Source organism: Protopterus annectens, chromosome 17.part0 (genome assembly GCF_019279795.1).
Source record: "Protopterus annectens isolate FY-2018-M chromosome 17.part0, PAN1.0, whole genome shotgun sequence".
In the NCBI taxonomy this organism is placed as follows: Eukaryota; Metazoa; Chordata; order Ceratodontiformes; family Protopteridae; genus Protopterus; species Protopterus annectens.
The window spans coordinates 648,616,680-648,637,501 of NC_056751.1; the positions used below are offsets into that span (position 1 = coordinate 648,616,680).

Genomic DNA, 20,822 nt, shown 5'->3' on the forward strand with positions numbered 1-20,822 from the left:
AAATACTGAAAACTACAGACCCATTAATCTGACTAGTCTTACTTGCAAAGCCATAGAAAGAATTACCATGGGATTTATCAAAAAGAATGTAGGAGCCCTCCAGATACAGACTCTATCCCAGTTTGCCTTTGTCAGAGGAAGATCATGCTTATGGAATCTGATGGGCTTCCTTTTGAAAATGTCACCAAAGGCAATGCAGGAGGGGAAAATGATGCATACTGCCCTGCCTAGATCCAGCTAAAGCATTTGATACAATACCTTACTCAGGCATGGTCCACAAACTTATGGAACTAGGAATAAACCCCTTTATACACAAACTAGATAGCTAACTGGCTCGCTGATAGGCTAGAATTGGTAAGGCCACCTCCACAAAGAGGTTGGTCAACAGTGGAGTCCACCAGACCTCTGTGCTAGGCCCACTCCACTTTGACATTCACTTTGACATTCAAGAAGTAGATGCCAAAGGACTCTGGCTGAGCAAGTTTGAGGAGGATTGCAAACTGGGAGCAGTCACTGAACCCCCAAGACAAGAACATCCTACAGGATGGTTTAAGACAAATGCTTGATGCCAAAGCCATGGCTTAAAACTAAATACAAAGAAATGCATTACAGTACCTTTTGGGAAGTCAACCACCCTGGGTAGCCAAGTCATCAATGAAACACACCTAAAATGTTGATTCAACAAATCAGGGATCTGGGAACTCATAGCAACCTGGCTTTCGACCAATGTGTGTCCAGTGTAGTAAGAAAATACTTATGTTGCTCAACTTATAAGTAAGGGCTTGGCATCTAGGTCCAGAGGTCATCATACCACTGTACTCTGCCCTCATCTGACTCATCATAGGAGTAATAAAGCTCCCTTTTGTATTTAACTGACAAGACACATGCAGCAACTGGAATGTCCACAAGGTTCCTTACAAAAGTGATACAGGGAGTAAACAAAACGTCGTATACCGATCCCCTCAAAGCCCTGTCTCTTTACTTGATATCATACAGACTTCCGAGACGTGCTCTTTGATTGGCGTACAAGACATCCCGGGACCTTGTTTTGATACATCTTTTGCACATCTGCATAACAAAACAAAATTAAATCAAATCAAAAGTACTACATTAAAAAGACCTAAATTTAGCTTGCGATATAAATTGGAAATATTGGAGAGACATACATTTCTCAGAGAGCTCCCATTCTATGGACCAGGCTTCCCCATCCAGATGAAGCACAGTTTCTCCCCATTCCTATTTAAGTGCAACTTGGACCAATGGATGGGGTAAATCGTAAATTCACCCCTGGTCTGTCTATGCCTCTGAAGGACAGAGGCAGTCAGTAAATCAACCCATATATAAATGCAAATGTCACATTTGAAGAACTGTCAAAGAAAACTGAAGAAAAAAGCAAAACTGGGCCCTTAACAGAACTTTAATTAGTGCTTTATTCCACTAAAAGTTGGTTAAATGGGTTGTATTGGATTTTTGAAAAGGCAAAAAATAAGAATCATGAAGCTGGATAAAAAGGGAGGGCTAGAGGTGATGGATTTCCATGATTATAAGAATAGGATGGTGAAGTCTGCAGGCTGAAGCTTACAAAATAGTGACCAGAAAAGGGGTTAATGGGATTTACAGGAGCGTCTATGGTTAGCTTAATGATATGTTTATAGAGTAGCGTATTTATGTTTATTTTAATATGGCCTCTCCTGTAATGCCAATTATTTTTGGAGTACCCAAGTTCCATAAAAACATGGATGATCCACCAATGATCCCATTCTGGATGGGAGGAATTCTATAACATCTCCATATGCTAAATCTTTAGGTGTTAAGCTTAAAAAGAATGCTGAGATGGAAACACAAATTCTTTGGGGTTTTTTTTGGAGGCCATTAATAAGCTTGTGCATAATCCCGAACATAAAATGATCATTACTGATGTTAGAGATTTATATATGGTAATACTCCAGACTATGGTTGAATTCTTTGGTAACAAGGGGGTTCCCCAGGCCCAGACTACTTTATATGAGGAACTCTCTGAAATTGTGCTTAATAATAATTTCATTTGTTTTGAAGGGAATTACTCTTTACAAAAATGCGGGGTGATAATGGGGTAACCCTGTGGTGCTATTTTTGCTAATTTGGTTATGGCTTACTGGGAGCATAAATACATCTTCTACAGTACTTTGTGGAATAGTATGAAGTTGTATTTACATTACCTGGATGATGTATTTATTGTCTGGGAGGGTAGTGAAAGAGACTTCAACAAGTTTATGGAACATTAATGGTACAATTAATTTTTTTTTTAATTTACTAACGAACTTCGTACTGAGCGAATAGCATATTTAGATGTTTTATTGGAAAAGGTTAGGACCAACGGAAGATATATATCTAGGATTTTTAGAAAAAGTACCTATTCCAATAGCTTCCTGCACTACTCTAGCTCCCATCCTTACCACCAAACAAGGTTACTGGTTAAGGGGCAGCTTGTCAGGGCTGGTAGAATGATAATCCTGTATGACCATTTCAAGCAGGAATGTGACCATTTAAAGGGAATGTTTGAGAAAAGCAGGTACCCATTGGCACTCCTGACCAAATTAGTGGACGAGATTTTGAACAAAAGAGCTTTTAGATACTTTTGTCCCATATTACAGAGTTCCAAGGATTTGCTAAGAACTCAATTAGGAGTGAGAATACATGGTGGGGGGAAACTCGTTTTGTATAAATAATTTTTCAATGACTTTTGTTACTCAATTTAGTAGTGACCATAAAGTTGGCCAGTTTTGACTGAGGAGAAATTATTTAGGGAGACATTTGGGAGTCTACCCATGATAGTCTACAGGAGGGATTTTAAAACCATTTTGGAAAATGTAAATACTAAGGAAAGGTATTCTAAATATCAGATGGTAAAATGTGGAAGATGTCCCTTTTGTAGCAGGATTAGTTTAGGTATGCATTTCCGAATAGTAGGGATGGAATATAAATTACCCTAAAAATCTGACTAATTCCAAAAGGGGTGGTATACCTGGCCAAATGTCAGGAATGCCCATGTTTTTATGTGGGCAAAACTGACTACTGTATACGTAGAGATGGAATACATGAACATGAATACAACATTATTAAAAAAAAAAAAAAAAAAGGAGAATAATACCTTGGCGAAGCATGTGATGCAGTTCCAAGGACATGGTTTTAGGTATATGGCAACTGATACGGTTAGCATGGGATTTAGGGGTGGTCCTGGGAACCTTTACTTGGAGAAAAAGGAGTTAATGTGGCAGCTTAAAGTAAATGCCCATAAATGGCCTGGGCTGAATGATTATTGCTCTATCTCTTGCCTATTAAAACTAAAATCCCTGAGCAGATAAAATGAAAAAATTGGGAAACTGTGTTTATTGAATAACCTGATATCTGATTCTGGAATAATTTATATATCAATTTTCCAAGAGTTCTGTTGCTACTATTATTTTATGACTTAAGATTTAGATCTTTAAAATTAAATTATTTAAGGATATTTGTTTTTAGTTGATTTGATACAGGAATGGGACACATTTATATAAAAATTTTGATATTTGGATTTGTTTTGATACTTTTTTTTACTTTTTTTTTTACTTTTGGAACATTTTTTAAAGTAAAAAAAAAGGGGGGGGAGGGGTGTGTGATGTAAAAAGGAAGAATTGTTGTGATTGGGGTTTGTTTTATATATAAAGACCATCATAGTTGAAGAAATTTTATCTGATGAAGTTCACGTGAAAAACTTTTAGTGGACGAAAGGGCTAATTAAAGTTCTGTTAAGGGCAAGGTTTTGCTTTTTTCTTCGGTTTTCTTCGTCAGTTCTTTAGTTTGTCAGAGGATTTTGTTTTACGTTAAATGTCACATTTGGGTTGCACAGCTAGGCTTATAAGGGCTCTAGTGGGCATTAGTCTAGTGCACACAAATGAACCCATGAACTAGGAATCAACACCCAGTTAGCCCAAAATCTAAACCAGTGAATTAGAATCATGTATAGTCCTGGGGCTTACCATCGCATAAAGCGATGATCTCTTTAAAGCATCAGTAAGCAACTGTAGCTGGCCTCCACAGTTCAGGAACCACCTTACTGCAATATGCCACAAGAAAATTACACCATACACCACCAGAAATGTGGCTTTCTAGCAAGAGCAGGAAAAAAGTAGAAAGTCCCCCAAAACATGACATACACCACTTGTGATCTGAAAGTAAAGTCCTTTTAAAAAGCACATTAAACAGTGCATGAACAAAAGTGTACCAAAATGCAACAATACATATTAGCAGATAACAGCCATTACCTCAACTGAAGAACTCCATTAATAAATCCATTAATAAATCCATATAGTGAGCCCAAATGCCCAAAACAAAACACATCAGACCACAGTTACCCTAAAGCCAGCGTGCTTCCTCTATCATGGGATGCCTCCATTCACCATTAGAGACAGTAAACTTTATATCTAGAAGTATTGAAAATGTGCTAGGAAGGAGGAATCATTCTGAGCACTAGAAAAGGAAAATAAAGTGAGCATAACCTGGAGAAGACAAAGGGGAGTATTATTTTTTAACCAGCAACATAGAAATATGACGGGTGAGGCAACAAGTCCCTGTGGAGTGTCACAAGTTAAACCATTGTAAAAGTAGAAATAGTGTGTAAAACAAATATTGAAAAACACATGTGACATACCTAACCAATATATTTACCCCTGGTGTTCTTTATCTAAAATTTCTTGCGGTCTTTCAAAGCATTGATCGTTCTCACCAAAAGTCATGGTTCTTTTTCATGGGCTCCAAGGGCAGATAAGGTTAGTCATTTGTCAAGTAGTGATCTGTTAAGATCAGGAAATAGTTACGCTTAAATACCTTTACTGAAGTTCAGTTTTCCAGGCAGATGAGTGGAGCTTGGGTTACTCAAAGATATTCCACAACTATTTCCTAGTCATAACTGTCCCAAGTATGTTTTTCAATGTTTGATTTACATGCGACTTCTACTTTTACATCACGTTAGACCTGCTAGGACTGAGCAGGTATTCCTACCAACCGAGGTCACTATTTTAAAGACACAAGAGGCTTTAAAAGAAGAGGTAAAAGATCCAGTCTTCTGGCTAGAGTCCTGAGAGTCTTTTGAAACATAAGCGTGGATAAGACTTTGCAAACAGTAACTGGAAGCTTCTTGCCTAATTAGGAAACATGGGATCAGTAACTGTAAATTCTGTTGAGTTTGGGATTTGTTGTAGGCATTCCACAGTTGGTCTTAATCATACTGCTAGATGAATAGATTTAATCATGGGAGCATGGAAATGAAATGGGGCAGCCATGATGGTGCAGCAGTTAGCGTGGCCACCTCACAGCAAGAGGTTCTCATGTTCGATTCTCGGCAGGGGTGCCTTCTGTGCAGAGTCTGCATGTCCTCCCTGTGGTCACGTGGGTTTCCTCTGGGAGCTCCGGTTTCCTCCCACATCCCAAAGACATGCAGTAGGTGGATTGGACACTCTAAATTCGCCCTAGGTGTGAGTGTGTGCCTTCTGTGGAAGGTTGGGCGCTGGGCTGGCAACCAGGAAAAGCAGAAAGAAGAAGATGTGTGGAAGTGAAATGGATTCAAGCTTTTTGCATGGAATAGGAAAAATACTATTAATCAGGTCTAGTAGAGCAGTGCAGACATTGCACAGTTTGACAAAGCGAGGGTAAGGGTTAGATAGGGGACCAGCTACACTGTAGAGCAGCACAGATGAGCTGCTGCTATACATCACTGCTGCACTGTGCCGGTTTCTTTTACAGCATAGACATACAGTAGTGCATTAACTCAAGCAGACGAAATTGAAGTGTTGTATTTTTACTGCTCTTTTTGTGCGCCCAGGTGGTAACTTAGGCATTAATACAACAGCCGAGTTCACACAGAGAGCAGCTTTCTGGATTGTGGTTCCAGTCTGTCTTCACAGAATGAACCATTTCTCAGGTGAAACGCAGAGAATGCCATAAATGGTTTCTTCTAGTGCTGCTGTACCATGCTTTGGTGGAACATGCTAGGAATCTTGATGGCTTTGGCTTAAGGAAGCTACAGTCATATAGGTAGTGTCCACTCTATTAAGTTTGGGTATTTGCTTTGGTTATAGCGAGCATTTCCAGATACTTCTACAGGTGAGTGCTTCTTTTTCAGCACATTTATGTAGTGTAACATTTCTATTCAAGTAGTAAATTTTACGGAGTAACTTCCAGATCAATAATACAGGTGCTTAATTTACAGACTTGCTACACTCAAGAATGCCCAGTATATCATAGCTTCATAGGAAGATATTAGGATATTGGCCCTGAAGTCCTTTCAAGCCTAGCCAAGAATTTAGCTCATGTTCCGACAAGTCAGCACTCGATGCCCCTGTCCAGTAAAGACACAGGTGGAAATCTCAGGGATGTATTTTCTGTTCCTCATCCAGTTATCCAGGTTGCGGGTAAATAGGGTTAATGAAGTACTCTGCTTGACGAGGAGAGGGAATCTATTCCACAGAAGGGGGATTCTCTGGGACACACATCTACACCTGGCAATGCAGGCCTTTGTTTTACAAGTTTGTTGCAGACACTGACAATTTATATCAGGAATTTTGAATGCTGCTAGAGGTGTTATTGTTGGATACTGAGGCCAGGGTTTGTGGGGGTTTGCAATTTTGTTATAAGTAGTTTATACTATAGAGCATACGTACCAGCACATGTACCATTTTAAAATTACTTAGGTGGGAAGGGGGTACTTCTGTATGTTTAGTCAATGAATATTATAAATTTGTGTAGCAGCATGCATAACTATATTCTTTTGTTCACATAAAATGGCCCTGACAGTATGGAAACTATTTTACTAGACAAAGGATTAGCAGAGAAAGCTAATGGGATTTTGAAGAGTATGATACAGTTAAGTGCCCATTAAACTGGTGAAGAGGGTGTGTTACTATCACAAATGAAGAAAAAAAAAAAAAACAGAAAGCCCAATATGCATTTACCATAAAATAAGTACCTGGATAACTATTGGTTGCAAAATAAAACTTCTAAACTTTTTTTTTTCAATTTTTATTTATTTGAATTTATTTTTTAAGAGGTTGTCCAGAATACTGATGAGCTGTAAACAGTACTCGAGTCGAGCACTGAACTACCATTTCACTACATGATAATGTATTGTAAACAGTACTCGAGTCGAGCACTGAACTACCATTTCACTGCATGATAATGTATTGTAAACAGTACTCGAGTCGAGCACTGAACTACCATTTCACTGCATGATAATGTATTGTAAACAGCACTGAACTACCATTTCACTACATGATAATGCATTGTAAACAGTACTAAGTCGAGCACTGAACTACCATTTCACTACATGATAATGTATTGTAAACAGTACTCGAGTCGAGCACTGAACTACCATTTCACTGCATGATAATGTATTGTAAACAGTACTCGAGTCAAGCACTGAACTACCATTTCACTGCATGATAATGTATTGTAAACAGTACTCGAGTCGAGCACTGAACTACCATTTCACTGCACGATAATGTATTGTAAACAGTAATCGAGTCGAGCACTGAACTACCATTTCACTGCATGATAATGTATTGTAAACAGCACTGAATTGTAAACAGTACTAAGTCGAGCACTGAACTACCATTTCACTACATGATAATGCATTGTAAACAGTACTAAGTCGAGCACTGAACTACCATTTCACTACATGATAATGCATTGTAAACAGTACTAAGTCGAGCACTGAACTACCATTTCACTACATGATAATGTATTGTAAACAGCACTGAGCTACCATTTCACTACATGATAATGTACATGATAATGTATTGTGAATGCAAAAACAGGGTTTCTATCAATGGAAATGCATCAGAAGCCAGCTAAGAAGGGGACAATGATGTAGAAAAATGTGTACTTACATGAATATAGACAGGCAGAAAGATAAATTGTATGCAGGATGCAAATAAGAACTTTATGCAGAATTTCTGACTGTAAAAATTCACTGAAAAAAAACCCCACCGAACCCATAGGTGATGGACCTAAAGAAAATGGTGTTTTTTACCTGGGAGAACCATCTTGCAAACTCCTATTTTGGGGACTCGTCATCACATCTCTATTTATATTTAAAATAATTCCACAGTTGCTCAACCGTGGGGAAAGAATACTCTACAAGGGTGAAACATGTACTCAAGTGTTGCGTCACTTTGCTGTAAGCAATCAGGAACTCTTCAGTTCAGGGAAATGTGACTTATACGATTATAGTTATGGGATAGCTTTTAAATGAATGGCAGACTTCTAATTTAATATTTACAGGATGGTAAATTGTTGGGAAACAACTGCAGCATGTCATAAAAGGGGCTGTAAAGTTCTCGGAGTATCATTTTTCTTCTCTCTGCAGAAGTATTCAATTAACACTATCAAGTTAATATTTTCTATTTTTTTGCAAGTGTTTTGTACAACACACCAAGCTTAAATGGCCCAACATTTACATACTAATTACTTAATGACATCGGTTTAACAGCCTAAGATCCAAGAGGCTTATAAATTAACAGAGGTTTTAAATAAAGTCTATTGTTGCTGAAGTACAGCTGATTTCCCCTAACTCCTATTTCAATCACACACACACACACACACACACACACACACACACACACACACACACACACACACACACACACACACACACAGCTCTCTGTTTGCAGAGAAGTGGAAGATTTGCAGCCAGTTTCAAATGGCTTTGTAGTGGAAGGTTTGTGATCTCTCAACAGTCAGAGATTTGGGCTTGGAAAGAACGCTCTCTCAGCAAGCCATTCTCACTGACTGCTACTTCTCAGAAGAGATGGGGGTTGGAAATCAGATGTCTGTTGCTCACTTCTGCAGGATTAAATGGTGGGGGCTTTTAAGTTTTATTCCAGAGACTGGGTTTTCAGAGTTTGGTGGGATATATTTCCCTGTGTAGTACAACTCTTCCATTTATTTTATCAATGAAAAACACATCTGACTGTTCCTACTTTTATAATTTTTTGAAAAGCTAATATTGGGGGGAAAACTTTATCACAATATGTTTTACCTGACTGACAAGTTTTTATGCAACCCATTAATGCTTACATAACTGCATTTACACAATGATATATCACTGTGCCACACAAGAAGGAAAACCGTATAAAAGCAATGTCTTTTGGCTTTTCCCGGTTAGAGATTGCCACAGTGGATCACCATTCCGCAGACTGATTGGCAGTGGTGTTTTTACGGTGTTGTGTTGCCAGCCCAGCATCCGACTTCACAGAAGGCACACACATACACACACATGCGCACCTACCTGCATGTCTTTAAAACTCATTCAACTGCAGGGAGGACAAGCAGACACTGCACAAAAGGAGTTCCAGCTGAGAATCGAACCAGAGAACCTCTTGCTGTGAGCCAACAATGCTGACTGCTGCACCAGCACAGCCGATAAGAAGGAAACTAGTCATACCATAAATTTGATATGAAGTGACAGACCAAATTCCCTACTGAAGATATCTCTTTTTACATGAAAAAGAAAACATCTTAAAAGTGGTCACTCAAGAATTGCATCAATATCAGGATCCCAACCACAATACTAACAAAAAGATGTTCAACTAAATCAGTGAAAAGTACAGTTTTGTACCTACCATAAATGTAGATGTTCGAGGATTCCATTGCTGCAGTCCTGACTATTGGGTATAGTCCGCGTCCAGTCGGCCCGAATACCAGAGTATCGTCAGGGTACTAATGCGCATGACCGACGCCATATCCTCAGTCTTTTCTTGCCCCAGATGTCAGAAGACCCTAAAAAGACAAGTCCCAAAACAACCTGCACCAAAAACATGTACAATATATACAACAATATATACAAAAATATAAGCATGTAAACTCACCTACACAACCACCCCTAAATACAGAGGGGAAGGAGGACTGCAGCAATGGAATCCTCGAACATCTACATTTATGGTAGGTACAAAACTGTACTATGTTCTTCGTCTTCCATTGCTGCAGTCCTGACTATTGGGTAGAATCCCAAAGCAGAGGTAAGGGAGGCTGGCAAATTATAAAGTAGTAGGAGCTGACAACATGCCTTGTAAAACAGCTGTGGCAAAACCAGCCCTAGACTTAGAGTAGATAGGAAGGTGATAATGCCTAGAGAAAGTATGCACTGAACTCCAAGTAGCTGCTTCCAGAATATCCTTAGTTGCCACCCCTTAGAAATGCTGTTGAAGTGGCAGTAGCCCTAGTGGAATGAGGCCTAATCCCAGCTGGAATCTCCTTGCCATGATGGGAATAACAAAATGCAATGCAAAGCCAATCCACCTAGAAATAGTTTGTTTTGACACAGGCTTGCCCTGAGAACTCAAAGCAAAAGAAACAAACAACTGCTGAGACTGCCTAAAATCCTTAGTCCTGCTTAAATAATAACGAATTGCCTGTGTACATCTAAAGTGTGCAAAATCTTTTCCCCTTTATTTTGAGGATCTGCAAAAGGCAAATGAATTGTTTGGTTTAAAGCCACACTAGAAACCACCTTAGGCATAAAAGAAGGATTAGTACGTAATGATACCCTATCCTTATGGAAAATCAAAAGGGCTCTACTGCCATAAGGGCCTGCAACTCAGACACCCTTCTTGCAGAAGTAATAGCCAACAGAAAAGCAGTCTTCCATGACAAATATTTCAATTCAGCAGTAGCTGCAGGCTCAGGTTGTAGAGTAAGTTTTTCCAACACAAAATTGAGATCCCAAGCAGGAGTAGGAGCTCGGGGTCTTATATTCTTTGCCCCTCTAAGAAACTGCTTGAACAAAGGATGCGAAAACAAAGGTGGGTCACAATCATAGTGAGCTGAAATTGCTGCAGCATGAATCTTTATGGAAGAGAAGGACAAACCTTTGTCCAATAATTCAGTAAGATATTGAAGAGCCACACTCAAATGAGGCTCTGAAATCTCCAAATTCTTTGCTGTACTCCAAAATAAAAATATCTTCCATTTTTCTGTGCACTCTCCTTGTACTAGGTCTTCTAGCTTCCATAATCACATTTAAAACTTGTTGAGGAAGTTGAGACCTGCTGTGTTTCAACACAGAATATGCCAGGCTGTTAGATGAAGAGAGTGAAGCTTGACATTGAGCAGATGACCGTCCTTCTGAGATAACAGATGAGGAATCAGAGGTAAAGGCCATGGAGGCTTCTTTACCAGACTAGTAGTGGGTACCAGTGTTGCCGAGGCCAATCTGGAGCTATCAAAATCATCCTTGGCCTGTCTTGTCTGACCTTTAATAGTACCTTTGGAAGAAGAGGTAGAGGTGGAAAGGCATACACATGAAGGTTTTTCCAACTGAAAGACAGAGCATCCACTTTCCAAGCTGTGTGATGAAACCCCTTTGTGCAATACTTTGGCAGCTGGTGGTTTAGTGGAGAAGCGAACAGATCTATGTCTGGAGTTCCCCATGACACTGTCAGTTTCTGAAATACATGAAGATCCAGTTTCCAGGGATCCATGATTTGTCTGCTTAACACATCTGCTAAGGAGTTCTGTGCTCCTGGCAGAAACCTTGCCTGAAGAGTTAGTTGCAAGCTTAGCGCAGTCTCCCATAAAATCATTGCTTGCCTGCATAGAGGATAAGAATGTGTTCCCCTTGCTTGTTGATGTACCACATGACAGTTGTGTTGTCTGTTAGAATCAACACCTGCCCTGGAAGAAGTAACTCCTTGAAAGCCATTAATGCAAACTGGACTGCTAACATCTCCTTCATGTTGATATGTAGATGCTGTAGTCTGGCAGGCCACTTGTCTTGTATCCACTTTCCATTTAGATGAGCTCCCAAGCAATGTCCGAGGCATCTGTCGTTAAAATCTGACTTGCCTCTGGCCGGGTCACAGAGAGTCCCTTGTTTAGGTGACATTCCTGAGCCCACCACAAGAATTCTTTTGAAGGCAAGGTATTATTTGAATGACAGTGTCCAAATCCTGGCAGTGCTGTGTCCATACATTTTTGAGATACCATTGCAGCTTCCTCATATGCAGTTTGGCATTGGGAAGCACCAGAATACAAGATGCCATGAACCCTAATGCTTGAAGGACTGTCCTTGCAGTCAGCACGGACTGATGAGATAGTTGATGGAAGTAAAGTGACAGACTCTTTTGTTTGTCCGGGGTTAAAAGGCCATCTGGGCTGCTGTATTCAGTCTCACACCCAGAAAGCACATGTCTTGAGAGGGTACTAGACTGGACTTTATTAGAATACCCTAGGCATCTTAGCACTGCTATAACATATTCCAGATGCTGTAGAAGGTCTTCCTTTTCTTGAGCCAGAATCAGGCAGTCGTCCAAGTAAGGATAGATTTGAATTCCTTGAAGCCTGAAGTAAGCTATCACTGGAGCCAGAACCTTTGTGAATACTCTGGAGTAGATAAGCCAAAGGGCAATGCAGAGAACTGATAATGAGAATTTCCAGCTCGAAACCGCAGATACTTCCTGCAACTTAGCCTTATAGGCACATGAAGGTAAGCTTCCTTGAGATCTAAAGTTACCATCCAGTGATCTTTGCCCAGCAGAGGTAAAAGCTGTTGTAACGTCAACATCTTGAACTTGGGAATGTCCAAAAACGTGTTGAGGAGAGATAAATCCAAAATTGGTCTCCACGTGTTCCCCTTCTTTGGTACAAGGAACAGGCGAGAATAAAATCCTAGGCCCCTTTCTGATACAGGGACTGGCTGAATGGCCCCTATGTGAAGTAACTGTAAAACTTGCTGGTGAGCCTCTTTTCTTTGTAGAGGAGGAACGTCTGGCATGCCTTTGAAAGGGGCATTGTATGGAAATAAAATCTGTAACCGTGGTGAATGATATCCAACACCCAGTTGTCTTGAGTAATTAAATCCCAATTTTCTTTGAAAAGAGACAGTCTTCCTCCCAAAGGAGCTGTGAATCTGCTGGCAGCTGAAAAACAGGTCATTGGGTCTGTTTACGAAAGGACTGACCCCTGCCCTCACCAGAAGTCTGAGCAGGTGAACTCCCTGTTCTAGGCCTAAAAGAACCTTGAGCCCTGCCCCTACCACGTCTAGACCTACCCCTAGACTGAGAATCATAAGCAGGATATGTCCACCCCTTAGCAGGCCAATTTCTACTAAACCGGTGGCTGCACCTGCAAAAATCTTTAACAGTTTGCATAGACTTAGCTTTGTCCTCCATTTTCTTTAAAACTGCTTCCACAGGCGAACCAAACAACACATCAGACTGTAAAGGAGCATCCAAAATCCTTGTCTTAACATGCTCAGCTAAATTCTGATCCTTCAACCAGGCATGCCTGCGAAGAACAGAACTGGTAGCAGCCACCCTCGAGGAGGCCTGTACAGCATCAAAACCACATTGCAAAGAATGCTTACCCACTTGTTCAGACACATGAACCAAATCCAGCAACTCTTTACACTCAATACCTTCCGCCAAAGCATCCACCTTAGATTTCAATTGTGAAAGGAGATAATTCTGATATTTTAGCATGTGAAACTGACAATTCAAAGCTCTCATGGCTAGAGTGGAAGAAGTATACACTTTCTTTCCCCACCTATCCAAAGCCCTTGCCTCTTTATCAGTGGGAACAGGATTTTAACCACAGAAGCCTTTACACCCTTAGGCCCTTGAGAAATAGTTTCTGGGTCTAGGACTCTTAAACAAATATTTCTGAGCACCCTATAATACCTATCAGGCTTAACAGGAGCAGGAGGCAAAGAGTCAGGGTTCAGGGAAGCCTCTGCAAAACATCTTCCACCACATTCAACACAGGAGGAATAGCTAAAGGCCTATGCTGGGGTAAAACAAGAACTCCCTAAGCCTTTTCCTGGAGTCAGAGTAATCCTGGCCTTCCCATTTAAAGTGCTCCCTCATGGAATGCAAAGTCTCTGAAAATGAGAAATCCTCAGGTGGAGACGCTGTAGGAGTGGAATCATCCACATCAGAATCAGAATAAGTGGGATACTCCTGCAAATCTTCCACAGAAGATTCTGAAGCCTCTGAACACTGTTCAAAACTATCAAACTTCGGATCCACCCTAGGGCTCTTATCAGGCGGGGCATAGAACCCCTAATCATAGTAATCAAATCTTCTGCCATTTTAAGCATATGTTTCTTAGGTACAGAACCCGAAATGCTAGGAGAAGCCCCCACTGAAGCTGAAGTAGGCCTACCTCTCAAAGAAGTTTTGGCAACAGAAGGAGAGGCCCTAACTACCTTGGGAAGAGAGGGAAGAACAGTCACCTGAGAAGCCCCTCAGCCTGGCCTACCTCCTGAGAAGGCACATCCTGTAAGAGTATAGTTTCTGCCTGGGACTCCATGGAAACTCCTGGCAAAACCTCCGGCTCCACTGAGCCTTCTAAAGAACCGACGTCCGGGACTGCCGGTTCCTCAACCCTAGGCTTCACTGTTTTATCCTTGCGCTTCTTGGAGCGGGCGCGGAGCATCCGACGGCATTTTATAATTGCAACGCTTCCCAAACACTAACCTGGCACAGTCTAACCTCCTCTTAATAGTGCGTTTGTTAAACCTAGCACAAGAGCGGCAACCAACAACGCGTGCTCAGGCCCTAAACAAGGTATACACAAGGTATGATAATCCCTATGAGGAATCTGTTTCCCACAAGAAATACAGTTATTCACTTTTTCTGACATCCGGTAAAATACTGAGGCAAGAAAAACTAAAATGTTCTAACGGGTACTTAGCCAACTCTGTTTCGGTCTGAAACTCCGATTTCGGAAATATTTCAGTACGCCAACCTGCACTCGCAAAACTGCTTCTGCATCGGACCATGCGACTGAGGATATGGTCTATGCGCCTGACCGACGTCAGCCTTATACTCTGGTATTCGGGCCGACTGGACGCGGACTATACCCAATAGTCAGGACTGCAGCAATGGAAGACGAAGAACATCTGTCAACCACAAAATTTCAGTCAACAAAATTCAATCTTTTTTGTAGGGACAATCCATCATATCAACCAAAGGATACCAACATGCTTATGTGTGCAGGTAGGATTTTCAAGGCTCAACCATTTCTAACTTTGCCTTCTGGTAGACTTCCAATAAATTGACTATACAAAAGAAATTCCCAGAACTGTTACATGAAGATTTACTATAATCACATTAGCAATTGGCTTTCTAGCAGAGGTAATGCTTTTATATCACCAGAAAAGATTTTTTCTCAAAGGTGTATAGTCCACATTCAAGTTGAAACCTACTCAATACATCACTAAGTTACATGAAACTGCGATGTCAGCTGACTGCTTATAACTCCCTTTCATAAAACTACTGCCGCAGGAATGTTAAGATTCCTCTGTGGCTTCCACTGCTAATTTGAAATGTTGGACTTTGACACTACTTATTATGTTACAGGTGCGGAAGCATATATTACACGTACCCTAGTACCTACACATCTGTACAAACAAGTGTCTATTTCTGTAACTGCACCTACCCAAGAATCATAGGGAAAACAAATAATTAAGCATTTACAAAGTTTTTACATCTCCATTTATCTAGAAGTCACAGGAAGGTCAAACCAAGTAAACAGTAAGTAACAGTTGCAAACTATACTGCAATGATTTATATCATACTGACTCATGGAGGAATGAATAACTCCAGCATGAATTTAAAAAATTAAATTGTAGAATGATGCAGGAAAAGTTTCAAAAATAAAGCCCCTTTTTACCTCAGCTTTTTGATGTTTTTCTTCACATTCTGCCTGCTCCTTTTCCATTCCAACCAGCTTTAGTTTAAGATTTGAAACGTCAGTCATTAAATCCAGTTTCTGAGTTTCAAGAGATGTTCGACTTAAAAGTTCCTGCAAAAAAAAAAAAAAAACAAAGTAAAATATTAACCATACTGAATGGCCATTCTTAAAGGAACCAAGTCCCATAAAGCAAAATAGGCAAAACACTTGCATAACTTTTGTGTTACTAAAAACTGTCATGCTGCATGGATTATAAACCTGTCTTCTTGCATGTACTTGCTTTCAAAGTGCAGAGTGTCACTCAAAGTGGGAAGACAGACATCCTTAGCCACTGAAACACGAGTTGTAGTCATAAGTGTGAAATATGTACAAAATTCTCTTGAGAATTTAAAGTCCAACGAAAACGTGACATTTTGCAATGAAACATTCACTTTACATTCCACAAGGTATAGTCTGTGTTCACCTGCTCAGAAATACCAAACTCCAACATTATGGATACTGAGCAGTGAACACACCACCATACATGGGCTGACATGCATACTATTTTATGTGAGGAGACACAGCCACTTACGACTGTTCATATAGGTGGTGCCTGTAGCCCCATAGCCCCACTGGAGATTACAACGGTCATGGAAAAAAAGGCATGGTGCTCGCATTTAACTAAGTTTACAACAAACAGGACATGTCAATGACATTGGTTGCTGCAGTGTAACAACTGCCACAGGCATTCAGGGTCACAACACATTACATTACCACTTCATATCCATGACATAACAGTGGACAGCATAGCGGCTCTCTGGTAAGGTCACTCCCTCACAGATCCAAGGTTCAATCCTGACCTCCAATCACTGTCTGTATGGTATTTGGCATGCACTGTACACTTTAGTTTCTTACCATCTCCCAAAAACATGCTACTTACCAGGCTACACACAACAGTCTGTATATAATGCATTTAGTTTGCTATGTGGCTTGGGTCTTGGCTGAAAAGGGTCAGGAAAATAATTAATTTATCCAGTCAAACACTACTAATAATACATCTCATTTGACATGTACCTGTGTAACTACATTCCTGAAAAAATATGTAAATTTGTAGCCACTTCAACTTTTCTTCACCTTTTCATTATGTTGAAAAGTCAAAGTCAAAATTAAAGTCAAAGTAAACTTGTCATTCAGACTCCATGTGCAAGCATTTAACGTAAACCAGTTCACAATACTACATTTAGACATTCCTACTACATATTTACTGTTTTACATATCAACATACATTTGCTAATCTAGAGACACAGTATTTATTGTACAGAATTCCACAGCTACTTCTTATTGGACAGGATTCTGTTGGCAGTCTAAGGAAACATGATATTTTATTGCACAAAAATTTCACAGCTGCTACTTAGTGCACAGGATGCTTTAGCATCAGTGGATATTGCACAGAAATAAAATATTCTGATAGATTAATTGTACAGTGTATTTAAGACCTTTTAAGGTTATTGCATGCAAATATGCTTCCCACTCGTCATATTACCTATTGTCCCTGATGTCAAGTGAGAAGCAAGTTGCTATTGGAGTTCAGTAGCCTGATGGCCAGGGGATAGAAGTTTCTGCTAAATCTGGCCATTTTGCAATGTATGCTACGATAATGCCTCCCAGTAGTGCATAACTAACAGATGGTAGAGTGGTCCTGGTAATCTTTTACGCTGCTTTCACCACTCTTTGGAGGGACTTGGCATTCTGTGGTGGAGCAGTTGCCATGCCAAGCTGTAAAACTGCTTGTAAGGATGGTCTCAATTGTGCCCCTGTAGAAGGTAGTGACAACAGGGGCTGGTAAATTTACTCTTCTCAACCTTTGCAGAAAGTATAGGCATTGCTGTGCTTTGACAGTGGCATTTGTTCTTTCCTGCACATAATGTTTGTGGCCTTTCAATGAGGAAGTCCAGAATCCAATTGCACATTGGAGTGCTGACACCTAGTTGAGTTAGTTTTTCTATTAGTTGCTGAGATTTGACTGTGTTGAATGCTGAACTAAAATCAAGGAACATGTGCACATAGCTACCATTGTTTTCCAGGTGGCCTAATGACAGATGGATTGCCAGTGAAATAGCATCTACCGTGGCTTGATTTAGTTTGTATGCAAACTGGAGTGGTCTAAGGATGACAGTAGTTTGGATGCCAAGTGGCCCTTAACCAACCTTTATAGGCACTTCATTTCTATGGAGGTGACAGCCATAGGGTCGGTAGTCACGGAGGTCCTTTGGTGAAGACTTAGGCAGAGGTATTATGATGTGTAGTATGGTGGCATTCTTGATGCACCCAAGAACAATGTACTGTTTCAGCAAGATATTGAATAGGTCTAACTATATTTGTCAATTGCCCAGCACAATCTCTTAGGACCCTTTCCAGAATGCTATCAGAACCAGCCACTTTTCTCCGATTCACCCTCCTCAGGGTTCAATGGACATCAGTTGGATATAGGCTGAGCACTTCTTCATGCTGTCATGTTAGTGCTTTCATTGGATTTCATACAGTTTCCTTCTTCAAACCTGCTGAAATACATGTTGGCCTTGTTAAGGAATTCAGTGTTGTCTTCACACTAAGAAGTAGGCTTGAGTCCATTATGGCATGAATTCTTTGCCACAGTCACCTCGAGTCCTTTGCATCAGAGAAGTGACTTTGAAGTTTCTGACCATATGCCCTCTTTGCCTCTCTCGCACCCTTTTTCAGGGTTACCCTGGTGTGCCTGGGCTCATCCATTTCCCTCCTTGAAGGCAGTGTTCCTTACTTTCAGGAGTCATATATTCTACTTGTAAGTCAGGGTTTCTACTTGGCCGCGTGATGCACTTGCTGGCGGTTACACATCCAAATGTGTAGATGATGTAACACAACACAGACTGTATGTACTCCTCCGGGTTGGTTTGATGATTTACACTGGGTGCCTCTTTGAACATATTCAGATTGGTGCATTCAAAGCAATTCAGAGCTCTTGACACTGCTCCCTCTGGCCATACCTTACTTGCTTTTCTTTTTTTCTTCATCTTGAAAAGTGTATCCAAACTCCTGGCTTTCATCTAATACTATGTCTCCCTGGCAAGCAATACTTCTGACATTTCAAGTACTTTACATTATATAGTTTCCCATTTACAGTGTGAAAGCAACTGACATGAGGAGGTATGCATTCAAGACTGAACCTAGGTGACTATACGTGGTCCTATACTGATGCCTGCAGCTGCTATTAAAATACATAAACTGACTGTTTCCAGCACTGCACATACACAACATAAAACACACATATGTCAGTAAAGCAATTAGTAGTAAAGCACAACAGGTTAAGGATGCATCTGCTAGCAAATCTTCTTGTTTAAAGGTTTAATTCTAGTAGTCTGTTCTTGCACAACAGACTGCTCTGAGCAAAGCACTTAATAACCACATTAGGTCATACACCAGTGAACAAGGCACTTTTGCCTAGAGTCAAAAGTTCTGTTCATCAGCATTCCCATATGGATGTCTCAGATTTCAATACAATACTCAAACTGGTACAAATAAACAAATCCACTTTATGCAATAGTCAAAGATCCCCCATTGTGCAAACTAATTCCATCTATCAGGATTCTATTTTCCCCCTTATTTTAATCTTGTAGTTATAAATCATTGTAAAAGTGAAAAATGTAAATGGGTCTTGATTTCTTTCTTTTAGAAGAGGCCTTCCAAGTTAGTTAACAAGTGAGAAATTACTCCGGATCACTATGCCAAAGGCTTGCAAATTATGTAGAAAAGCTAACAAAGGATTCCTTTTACAACCCTAACCACCCGAGAACAATTAACATGTTTGTCTAGTCATTTGCCTTTTATTGTTGTCATTATCTCTCATGCAAAGAGAACAGTATTAATCCAGTAGGAATCACACATTTAAGTACTTCAGCCAATAATGGTCACAAAATGTTGAAGTGCAGTTAATGAGGCAGTTATAAGTGAAAATAGAAGCAACTGAGACACAGGCAAAATGAAAAGGTTGAGCAATCAAACTCCTTCTTTTTTCTCTCTGAAAACCTAAGCATATTACTGAAATTTTGTTCAGAATAGCTTTAAAAAATAAGCAAGCATTATACCTATCTTCTTGGTTTGGTAGCTTAGACAGCATTTGTGTGTCATGCATCCAAGTAATGATGCATTTCACTTTTTGGTCATCTGCATTTTGTGCCCAATCAAAGTGCTGATGACTACCTAAGACTATGAATCCTTACCTCAATAGTGTTTTAGATTCTAGCCTGTGAATTTTTATTCCTACTCTGATTTCTAAAACAAGAAAAAACATTGTAGCAGTTCACAGGATGATACTAGGCTATTAGCCTAGAGGCCCTTACAAGCCGAGCAAAGAATTTCACCCATGCTCCCACAAAGTCAGCACCTGTTTTCCCTGTCCAGGGGTATATTTTCTGTTTCCCATACAGTCATCTAGGTTCCTCTTAAAGAGGGCTAGTGAGGTACTCTGCTTGACATGGAAAGGAAGTCTATTCCACAGATGGGGAGTCATTCCTACCAACAAGTTCTATTAATGTCACAGACCAGGTTGAGACCTTGTGTGCAGGTTGCACAAGTGAAGTTTGACTTACGGATATGCAGCAACTCCATCAAGGTTGACTCTGAAACGGTCTTGTATGTCAGACGCAGGTCACCTCTGAGCAGTCTTTATGACACTGAGTAGAGGGACAGGACTTGTATAGGATAGGTGTTTGAGAACCTGGATTTTCCTGGTCATGAACCTCTGTTGTCTCTCTAAACTGCTGCATGTGCTTGTACGTGCTGAAGGGGATACTGTACTCTATATAATGGGTCTGATAAGGGAGGAGTACAGGGGTGTTCTGATTTCCTTGTTCCTGGGTAAAATTCCCTTACTTATGAGGTGGGCCATGTAGAAAGTCTTCCATAGAAGGGAGGCAACATGGTGGTCAAAACTCAGGTTGCCATCAACCTGGATGCCCAAGTCCCTTGCAACTGATTCTGTGCTTAGTACATTGTTAATGTGATAATTAGAGGGGACACCATTTTCCCCAAAGGGGATAATGATGCATTTCTTGGCATTCAGTTTGAGGTCAAGCTTCTGGCAACAATCATTAGTTTGGCGA

General features: G+C 40.3%; 1 protein-coding gene across 1 annotated transcript in view; it reads right to left on the reverse strand.

The window, feature by feature from the left end:
* Positions 1-20,822, reverse strand: part of PPFIBP2 (PPFIA binding protein 2) — a gene marked incomplete in the record, with an annotated part of 2,221,164 nt that overhangs the window by 742,495 nt on the left and 1,457,847 nt on the right. The window contains 1 exon segment of the mRNA XM_044058974.1: positions 15,685-15,816. Coding sequence (XP_043914909.1) covers positions 15,685-15,816 — 132 coding nt within the window.